General features: G+C 39.7%; 1 protein-coding gene across 6 annotated transcripts in view; it reads right to left on the bottom strand.

Moving 5' to 3' along the window:
- Positions 1-900: 900 nt before the first annotated feature.
- Positions 901-11357, bottom strand: part of LOC123507604 (transformation/transcription domain-associated protein-like) — a 48818-nt gene continuing 38361 nt past the window's right edge. For 5 of the 6 annotated variants that reach the window (XM_045260610.1, XM_045260612.1, XM_045260615.1 and 2 more), the window contains exons 29-38: positions 11177-11351; positions 10037-10268; positions 9660-9753; positions 8931-9146; positions 8269-8457; positions 7840-7983; positions 5977-6118; positions 5420-5613; positions 1901-2068; positions 901-1408 (exon numbers count right to left, since the gene is read on the bottom strand). In XM_045260610.1, coding sequence (XP_045116545.1) covers positions 1331-1408; positions 1901-2068; positions 5420-5613; positions 5977-6118; positions 7840-7983; positions 8269-8457; positions 8931-9146; positions 9660-9753; positions 10037-10268; positions 11177-11351 — 1632 coding nt within the window. In that variant the 3' untranslated portion in view covers positions 901-1330. The remainder of the gene's footprint in view (positions 1409-1900; positions 2069-5419; positions 5614-5976; positions 6119-7839; positions 7984-8268; positions 8458-8930; positions 9147-9659; positions 9754-10036; positions 10269-11176; positions 11352-11357) is intronic. The other variant, XM_045260614.1, reaches the window with a different exon arrangement.

Here is an 11357-nt window from a genome sequence, read left to right as displayed (position 1 = left end):
TACAGATGAGAGGTGTATGATGGTGTACCAGTGATGACCCAGTTTAAGTATCTGACCCAGATGAGGAGAACCTTGGTATGTTAGTGCAGCTAACCCACATGTTGAGGGCAGTGAAGGTTTGTCCTTTTCTTGTGAAGACATTGGAGCAAAAAATGGATCTTAATTTAGGTTGGGCAGTTTTAAAATGAGTGAGTGTGTGCATGCATGGTCCTGATCAAGTACTGGACTCCTGATAGCCAGCCATTACCGTCCCAGCGTGACCTTAACATTCATTGAGATCAATATGTGTTAATAAGACCTGGGCTTCACCTTTCCCTCCATCCCCCATCACTGCAGGAAACAGTAACTGCTTCTTGATGGTGGTAAATCCTGTCACATGTCTGCTATATTTTCAAGTGGCAGGCATGGATGAACTCTTCAGAAATGGAACAGTGTAACAGTGTATTGGAGTGGAACAGTTTATATGGTCAGCTTGTATGCTGTCATGGCTAACCCCTTGCTGGGATGTTGGTCTTGCATATACTAGTTAGGCAGGCCAGCAGTGTGTGTGTGTTGTGTGAGTAGACATCTTGTATCTCTGTTGTCTACACACACACACACACACACAGTTTTGTTCACTCACTCGCTCTATGGCGGTGAAATGTCAGCTTAAGATTCACGGCCATTCTAGGTTTTCAGTTTTCACAGACAGGAAAGCAATCAGCTGTACTGCTGTACAAAAGTCTAGAGGTGTGTGATATATGTTGTATGTATATGTATGATATATGTTGTACACTTTGATCATCAATTTGTCACTTACACACACTCAAATATAACATTTAAAAAAAAAAAATAAAATAAATTTCTAAAATAAAAAAAAATATAAATAATCAGGACAAAAATTACATTAAAACTCAGATATATTATTCATATGTATATAGAAAAACTTCATTTACAAAACATAAATATAAAATCTGGTTGTTGTGAAAGAATACAAACTACTATTTTCAGATTACACACTCCAATAATCTCTCCTTAAAGTTTTTGTGTTGGTGGCATCAGTGGCAGCACATGTGGCGCCCCATTGCCAGTGGTGCCAGCAGTCTCCCATGCCAAGATTTGGTCTAAAACCAAACTGCAGTTTAACTTAGGATCAATTTGCTCCCAATGGAATGAAGACAAATACACAATTTTTTTTTCTTTGTAAATATTTTTACAAATCTTACAATTTGTATTTCAATATCTACCATCTATGTTCATACATTAAATAGGCATTCCTAAAAAATCACAACACTGTTGTACAAATAAACTGTAGACACAGATACTGGTGAGTCTCTGAGCCAGGTGCCACCTAGAGCCATGGGTGCCAGGCCGGATCCATCCGGCACAGGTTGTCCACACAGTTCACTGCTCGCACTAGTTGAGTCACCTGCAAACAAAGACGACACATCTCAGTTACCAGAAGAGCTTGAAATACATTTGTGAATTCTTGACAGCATCTAGAAGTGGAATATCACTGGAGCCTACCAAACATGTAATACACTGTCTGTAATCATGCACCTCCTGCACTTATGTGTGAAGTAATGTCCCCTGATAATGGAGGTGATACACTCCAGTCCTCCATCTTTAACAATTGAATCAGCTTATTCTTCAAAATATACTTTTGAGTCTTTTCCCCTTACCTAATTGCATCTTATACTCTCACATTTATTATATTTTGTTTTATTAATATTGGTTTACATTCACCAACATACTGACTATTTTTATACTCTTAAACTCTTACTAATCATTATTAAAATATTTTAACATTATTCCATACAAACATTTCTGTTCCTTTCAGCTGGTGCAACTATTCTCTCACAACTCACATGTTCCTAAATTACCAGAAACTAATTTCCACAGGAGTATGGCAATGGCTCACCTTGTTGTCCGCACCATCGCTAGATGCCAGGGCTTGGATACGAGCAGTGATGGCATTCACTGCCTTGTTGACCCGCGTGATGAGCGTCTCCCCCTCCATAGCGCCAGACCCCTGACTGCCCTCCACTGCCCCTGCCTCGTGCCGCTGCTGCCGGAATATAGAGGAGAACTGCTTCAATGAAGAGGCAACTCATTACGTCAATCTTTGTACTGCAATGTCATCTAAGCTGAGCTATCATAAGGTAACAAGATGGAAATACTTCTTTCTGCAATTTCAAAATCCTGAAATTTGCTGTAGAAGACCTGACAAACAAACAATTCTAACTTGGCATCTTAACTTTATACATAAGAAATGACCTCAGGCCCGTGGCATCAAGACTTTTCATGTGGATGTGTGTGTGTGTGTGTGTGTGTGTGTGTGTGTGTATTTACCTAGTTGTATTGTACAGGGTTCAAGCGGTGGCATAGTGGATAAGGTGGTGAGTGGGATCGGGCAGACGTCCACGCGTAGGTTCAAATCCCACCACGTACAGCCTTAAAACACTTTGCCATTTGTCGAGTGGTTTAAAGTTACCTACATGTCACCATGATACCCAGGTTCTAGGTGGTTACACTCAAGATGAGCTTGGGCAGTGATATGGGCCCTAATATGGGTACCACTATAAATAAAATTGCCTGCGCCACTAATGGGCGGAAGCTGAACAGCGCTTCCCAGACACTCTTCATGTGTGCCTACAGGCGCTATAGGCCTTACCGTAAAAAGTCCTGTCTCCATACCTCCATTTATACACATTATGTGCTGTAACAATTTCATTATCCAATGCATTCCACTTTCCCACCATTCTGTGTGGAAAAGTGTATTTTCCAATATCTTTCACACACTGCCTCATCCTGATCTTTTCATGTCCTCTTGTCTTTCCATCTTCTGTCAATAGCACCAGGTCTTCTTTGTCTATCTTTTCAATGCCATTGGCTATCTTGTACATTGTTATTAGGTCCCCACATTCTCTTCTATCTTGTAAGGTTGGCAGTCCCATTTCCTTCAGTCGTTTTTCATATGTTAGGTCCTTTAATTCCGGCATCATCTTTGTAGCATTCTTCTTATCCTTTCCAATTTTTTAAAATCCCTCTTAGAGTTTGGAGACCACACCATTGCTGCATATTCCAGCCTTGAACGTATCATGCTTGTGATGATTTTTTTCATCATATCTTTGTCCATGTATTGAAATGCCACTCTTATATTAGTCAACATTTTATACGATAGTCCAAATATCTTCCCGATGTGTTTTTTGGGGCTCAGATTTTCCTGTATGATCACTCCCAGATCTTTATACTCTTTAGTTCCTCTCCCATCAAATAGCTCCATACTGGTCTTCTTTTACTCTTTCCTAGATTAAATTATGTGACATTTCTTGGCATTAAACTCCAATTTCCACTTCCTGCTCCACTCATAGATCTTGTTTATATCTTCCTGCAACAGTAGACAGTCCTCTCTGGTTTTGATAACTCTTAGCAGCTTTGCATCATCAGTAAATAAATTTATATAACTGTTTACCCCAAGATGAATGTTGTTTACATAAATCTGAAACAATGGGGGCTAACACTGACACTTGTGACATTCTGCTGGTTACTTTACCCCAATATGAGTATGTATCTCTGATCACAGTTCTAATTTCCCTATCCTTCAAATAATCTCTTGTCCATTCAAGCAAAGTTCCTTGCAGTCCTCCTATGTTCTCTAGTTTCCAAAGTAGTCTTCCATGAGGGACTTTATCAAAAGCCTTTTTAATATCCAGGTATACTGTGTCTGCCCATCCATCTCTGTTTTCCAGTCCTGCAATAACTCTCGAGTAGAAGCTTAATAACATGACCCCCCTGTCCTGAATCTAAATTGTCTGTTCGATATGACTTGCTCCTCTTCTAGAAAATTTAAACCATTTTTCTTTGATAATTATTTCACACAACTTCCCCAAGACACTTGTAAGTGACACTGGTCTGTAGTTTAAATATTGGTATTACATTGGCTTTCTTTCATTCTAGTAGAACTTTCACTTCATTTATTGAACTTGTAATTATTTTCCAAATTGGATCCAGTAGTTGCTCTTTACATTCTTTTAACATCCAGCCTGATACACCATCTGGCCTCCATTGCTTTTCTGACATCCAACTTATTCAATAATCTTCCAATATCCTCTTTGGGCACTGATTTCCTGTAATCCTTGGCAATGCAATGTCCTATTACATTCTGTGAAATCTTCTGCAGTGAACACCATTTTGAAGTTCTCATTCATTATTTCACATATTTCCTTCTCTGATTGGTATGTCTTCCCTTTAATTTTTTCAACTGTTTGTTCTGTCATTTATAAACTTGTAGAAAAGTTTGGGTTTGTTTTTGCTTTTATTCACCACATCTTTCTCTAAGTTTCTTTCTTCCTCTCACCTTACTCTAATATATTAATTTCTGGCATCCTTGTACTGCTATCTGTTATAGTCATTTCTCTGTTTTATGAGTTTCTTCCATGCTTTATCTTTTGCCTTTTTAGTTTGTATGCATCTAGCATTGTACCAAGCATGTATTTTTTTCTTAACTTTATTAACAGGTACAAATTTTTACTCCTTCATTATATTTCTGTAAGAATATGTCATATTTCCCTTGTACTGTCTTTCTGTACATAATATATCTCCACTCAATATCAGCAAAATAGATCCTTAATTTTTCAAAATCTGCTCTTGCATAATTTAATCTCTCTTCTTTACAGTCATCTTTGTAACTTATCTCATCTTCCACCTGAATTTGCATCTCTAAAGTCACATGATCATTTCTCCCCATTAGACTAAGGTATTGTATGATTGGAGGGGGCTCTGGTTTCTTTATGAAAATTAGGTCAAGCAACGTGTGTGTGTGTGTGTGTGTGTGTGTGTGTGTGTGTGTGTGTGTGTGTGTGTGTGTGTGTGTGTGTGTGTGTGTGTGTGTGTGTGTGTGTGTGTGTGTGTGTGTGTGTGTGTGTGTGTGTGTGTGTTTACCTAGTTGTTGTTTTACAGGGCCTGGGCTTTACGCTCGTGTGGCCCCGTCTCCATATCTACACTTAGTCCAATTTTTCTTTAAAGCTATGCACACTCTTTGCTGACACCACTTCCTCACTCAAAGTGTTCCAAGTCTCAATACATCTTTGTGGGAAACTATATTTTCTAACATCTCTCAGACATCTTCCCTTCCTCAAACTGTTCCAAGTCTCAATACATCTTTGTGGGAAACTATGTTTTTTAACATCTCTCAGACATCTTCCCTTCCTCAGTTTTTTACTATGCAATCTTGTGCTTCTAATATCATATTCTTCTCTCAGAATCAATTTCTCATTATCCACTTGATCCATTCCGTTAATCAATTTATAAACTTGTATCTCTCCCTTCTTTGTTCCAGGGTTGGTAGATCCATAGCCTTTAGTCTCTCCTCATATGTCATCCCTGTGTGTGTGTAAGAGTGCGTGCGTGCATAAAGAAGCACAAAGCCCAGACTTACCTTGTGCCAGGTGATGATCTCATCCCTCATGATGGCTCTGAGGAGGGCGGCCACTTTGAAGGATGGAGTGGCCAGGCACCGGGCGGTGGCCACCATGGAGGCTGTGAAGGGACCCGACACCCCAATGCTTGTCACAAGCTCGGCCAAGTTAGGCGTCAGTCGGAATGGCACAGGACGGTTTCCGTCCAACTCTCCTGAAGATGAAATCAGTGAAATGTTACTTTGATGTGTGTCATTCACCTAAGGTCATCTGCTGGTCACACAGGCAGCCATTCCTCTACAGGAACAGCTCAGAGCTCATACTGGCCAATCTTCGGGTAAGACTGAGACCAGTCACACACCAGGACAGTGAGGCTACAACCCTTGAGTTACATCCCATACCTACATGCTGCTAGGTGAACAGGACTGCACAGTAAGAGGCTCACCCATTTATCTTGCCCCACCTAAGATTTGAACCTAAGCCTTCTTGGTTGTGAGCTGAGCGAGCTACCAGTACGCTATGCAATGTGCATGTGTGCATCCATATTCTAAACAACAGAAGCATTGGTGTCACCCACCTTTGGCATCGTCAATACTGAACTTGAAGTACGCCACATTGATAAGTCCCGAGTCCTGGTGAACGTACATCATGTCAGGGTACAGCTTGGTCAGGTGCAGCAGGTACTCCATCAGTCCAATGAGAGCCAGCTGCACAGTGAGCTGAAACAAAATAGAGCAATATACAATGTTCACAGGTGTGTCACATAATAAGACTACAGCACCTCAGAAGTCAATGACACAGTCAATACAGTGACCACATCAAGCTGGATGTACTCTGCACTGAGGCTTCAGTGTATAGTTTGAACTGACTCGTGTTTATTGTAAGAACAGTGATGGTTTTTTTTTTTTTTTACGGTAAGGCCTATAGCGCCTGTAGGCACACTTGAAGAGTGTATGGGAAGTGCCGTTCAGCTTCCGCCCATTAGTGGCGCAGGCAATTTTATTTATAGTGGTACCCATATTAGGGCCCATATCACCACCCAAGCTCATCTTGAGTGTAACCACCTAGAACCAGGGTATCATGGTGATATGTAGGTAACTTTAAACCACTCGACAAATGGCAAAGTGTTTTAAGGCTGTACGTGGTGGGATTCGAACCTACTCGTGGACGTCTGCCAGATCCCACGCTCACCACCTTATCCACTATGCCACCGCTTCCCTAAATTTCATATCTGGTGTCCCATGAGTTAAGGTGCACACTTTGGGATTCAATAGCTTAAGTAATTACAACTCTAAAATATTCTATACACATATGCCGTATTTTGCTTCATTTTGCAAGAAATTAATGTAGAAGTTTTGTGTAACAGGTTTTGCTCTCCCATGTTGGGCCTCCGCCAACCCCTCCCTCCCCCCTCCCATCTCGATGGCGTGCTATGCAAGTACTGGAATACTGCCTTGCTATATTAAGACATTATTATTTTGTGTAATATATGCAGTCAAAGCCTTATAGGGAATAGGTAGCAAATGACAAATAAAATTTCTTACTGCATTAGTGAAGAAAATGTACAGATAACACACCAATACAGTGGTTGTTAAGTGCTACTTTTTAAACATACATGGCACATTCCTACAACAGTCACCTGCTCACCAATGACAGTTGATATTTTGATATCAGTTGATAAGCCTTGCCATCAGCTGACTCCCAAAGTCATGTGAGTGTTTTGTTATGGTGAAAATTCCTCTAACATTCAGTAACATTCAATATTCTGTCTGGATATTCTTGTGAAGACAGCCATGACCTGATATTCATTCAGTGATGGGAATGCAGTTCAACACACTGTTGTTCAAATGACAACACAAAGCCCTACCATCACTAAAAAAAAAAAGTTTGACATCATTTAGAATATTGTGTTATCTAAAGGAACGTTTACATGAGTTGTCGTGAAGCGAGTGAGTTGCTACATACGTTTTAAAAATGTGCCACTTAACATCCATTGTATTGGTTTGTTGTCTGTAAGAAAATATATTTGTAATTTGCTATTTGCTAACTGTTTTCTGTACAGAAAAGACTCAGACGGCATGCATTACACACAATATCTTAATGTTGTGAGGCAATATTCAAGTACATGGCACACCAAGGAGGTAGGACGAAGGTTGGTGGAGGCCCACCTATGGGGAGCACAACCCAATACATAAACTTCTACAATAATATTTGGCAAAATACAGTATATGTGTAGAGTATTTATGACTTGGAATTACTTAAACTACTGATTATAAAGTATATACCTTAATTCAAGGACTACCCTGTATTTTGACTTAATCCTTTGTTCTTCCTGCAAGTCTTTCAAAAGTCTTTCAATACATTTTCATCATCCAAAATCCATGATGCGAGTATATTAACTCTTAATTAGGTCAGTCTTTGCCTCTCACAAAACACTCACAATTTTTCTGAAGGTCCAGTAGTGGGTTGGGTTAGGGTAAGTGGTGAGGGCCCAGTCCCGCAGCATGGTCCGCGGCACCATGGCGTTCTGCACCTCCTTCACAATGTCCCGCAGCACCTGGTGGGACGCTTGTGAGCCTCGAGCCTGCAAGACAGGCATTGTAGCAGTGTGAAAACTATGTTTTGTGATTTTACCATTATAGTGTGCCATGCATCAAACAATTGTGTACTAAAAAAACATAACTCCATGGAAATTAATATTTGCAGTTTGTTAAGATATTTAACCTGATATTATTTATTTTTATTTGATTAGAATTACAGTGATGGAAGGAGCAGTAAAAACAAGGACTACTCTAAGAATAATTACAAAGATCCTCAAATATTGATTGCTCATGATATCTGAATAACAGACATTTAAGAAATAATTTACCTGCACAGTTGCCAGCCTTTCATAATATCTAGTGACAGGAGTGTCAGGCTCCAGTTGTCTTTTTGCACATCTTAACTTGTAAATGTCCAGAAGAGAAAGGGATGACACATTGTCCTCCACTAATCTCATCTGGGGAGACACAGCCACCACTCTGCTCACACTCAGATTCACCAAACGCCGACTAGTTTCCTGTGGAGTAATGCAACACTTTACTGTGATGCTCATGTGCAAAATTGGAATGGACGGAAGCAAGTCTTGAAGAAGGATCAAAATAAAGACTGGACACAAATTGCTCATGACAATACAAATTGTATGGCTATCAGTAAGTGACAAGAAAAACAGCTGTGGGAATATTTAATCTAACAGAAATGCTTCTATGTACATATCAAATCTGTAAATGTTAAAGGCTGACTGTATTTGTGTGGGAGTCAATATTTCCCATACTAGCTGATGGTCAATGCATCAATTACTTTTCAAAACATCAACTGTAATGGTCAGTTTCTTTAAGTAATGCATCACCATTTTATTTTAAGCAATATCACTCAAACACTAATTATTTGCTTTTTGATTCCAAGTATTCATGAGCTTCACAAAATACTACTAAATGAAAACCAGAACATACCAAGCTGATACCATTTTTTTTTTCCAGAATACAAGCTCACCTTCTGTTTTGCAAAGAAATGGTTTAGCATCCTGAGCAGCTGCAGGACACGCTCCTCTCGACGAGCATCACTCAGGGAGTAGTCATTCACAACAAGGTACGGATACATCCTGCCGTTATGGCCACGGATGTGGAGGCGCCTGGCAGCAGTGCCGTGCTTCTGTACTATGTCCACCCGTGGCATAAAACGAGCTATTCTAATGTAGTAATGAGAATGCTGGAAGAAAAGGATAAGAAAATGTATCTTGTAGCAAAGATCTTGAGTACTCTGTGCTGAACTAAAAGAAGTGATAAAAAGAGAAAATAAGTACCCTCTTAAAAATGTTCACTAACTAAAAGACACAAGTTGTTTGTGCCAAATTAGCAATATAAGTGACAAGTTCCAAGAACAGACACAAGTTGTTTGTGCCAAATTAGCAATATAAGTGACAAGTTCCAAGAACAGACAGGCAGCGTTATGCATCAGCTCTTATCAGCTAAATGGTGCATGGGGAGCTCAACCTTGGATCACCAAACCCAAGAAGGGAGTGGTGCAATACTGAGGGAGTTCACCTAACCATTGAGTTACAATCATTTGCTACTCCTGCCTCTTGCATAAAAATTTGTTAAAAGCAAAGTAAATCAAACAAATGAAACTACAAAGACTTATAATGAGAATCAAACAAATGAAACTACAAAGACTTATAATGAGAATCAAACAAATGAAACTACAAAGACCATTATAATGAACCTTTGGCAACAAGAATTCTCCAGGCAACTCCACTTCAGCTGTCTGAAGACTGAAGTTGCTCAGGTACCGGCATTTTTCCTCGATCAGGAACCACCTGAAGGAGTAAGATGCAAACACTTAGTCTTACAATAATGTTAATGTGTTCATGCATCTATTTACAATAATGTTATTGTGTTCATGCATCTATAAAAAGTACTTTTAATACTGTAATACATTAAATATTATGTAAATACTAACTTTAAATGAACTCATCATAAAACTAATGATAAATTCATTAATCTCTAGGAATGTATGTTTGTGAACATGTTGATATCTTGTCTCTGGTCAACAAACTGACATAATATATAATATGTATACATATGACACTAAATACTTACTTTGGCAGAAGCTTCACTCTGGCTTCCAATATCTTGATCCACTTTTTCAGCTTGTGAATCAAGCTGTGCAGTTTCATGGCCCCAAGCTGTATGAAGTCAAAGTCTGTGGTGAACTGGCCCTTCATTTTGTGGAACACAGGATCCTGGACTGTAGCCTGTGCCCGCCTGGCCAGCGACTCAGAGGCAGCGCTGGCATACTGTCCTCCGCCACTCACGGAGCTGCTGATGTTCTCTGAAACACACAACATTGCATCTTACACCAAGAACTTTCTGAGTGAAGCACAATTACACACAATATCAGTTGTGGCTGATCACCCAAAGGGAAAGTGACTGACTTTTATCTACTTACCAAAGCAAATGGAAAACATCAGTTATTATTAATCTTCATCTGGCAAATCAGGTTATGAGCACAAAATACTCAGGAAATTTGCCTCGGTATACGTGCACTTGTTCATGTTATGAGCAACACTGTGGTTAACCCACGTGCTTCCTACTGTTGCAAGATGAATCACACTGTGTGCCCAAACACACGCACGCATGTGTGCGCGCGCACACACACGGACACACGCACGCAGTCACTTCCACACACACATATATCTCCCTTCCATCACAATCTATAATCTCTCTCTCTCTCTCTCTCTCTCTCTCTCTCTCTCTTGTTCCTGCTATACACACAACACAATTCACATAATCTGTGCTTTCTCTTTTTTTGTTTTCGTTCACACACACACACACACACACACATCCAAGCTTTGTTTTTCCACACAGTGTTAAGGCTTCTTGGTTTAGCGATATAGTGAAGGACCACTGTATATTATTTATCATTGTTATTCGTGAGAAAATTACTTTAATTTTGCGTAAAATACCATGTTGATTGATTTTTATACTGGTATTTTTCAGGTGTGGAGCGAATTAATTGGATTTCCATTATCTTAAATGGAGAGATTCATTTCAAGATATTGAGTTTTCAGGATATGAGCTACATTATGGAGCGAATTAAATTTCTTACCCATGACACGACTGTATTAACAACAGGAGACTATGATATAACAATTAATGACTGATTAAGCTGCACATGTCTTATTTCTACTTCATTCATAGGGATTTGAGTGGTACACTGAACCTATAAATAATACTCACCAATACCAATGCCAAATGTTGAGACAAGCTTCTTAACAAATGAGAGTGTATGTGGAGTTATGTTTGCCTCGGAAACGGCTCCAGAGTTCTCAAAGGCCACAGCATAACACTTGGCCAGTGCCTGTCGCAGCTGCCGCAACACAACCTCATCCCAGTACTCCCGGAAGCAAACCATCTGGAA

The sequence above is a fragment of the Portunus trituberculatus genome, chromosome 23 (genome assembly GCF_017591435.1).
Source record: "Portunus trituberculatus isolate SZX2019 chromosome 23, ASM1759143v1, whole genome shotgun sequence".
Classification (NCBI taxonomy): Eukaryota; Metazoa; Arthropoda; class Malacostraca; order Decapoda; family Portunidae; genus Portunus; species Portunus trituberculatus.
This window is presented reverse-complemented; position numbering and strand designations above follow the sequence as displayed.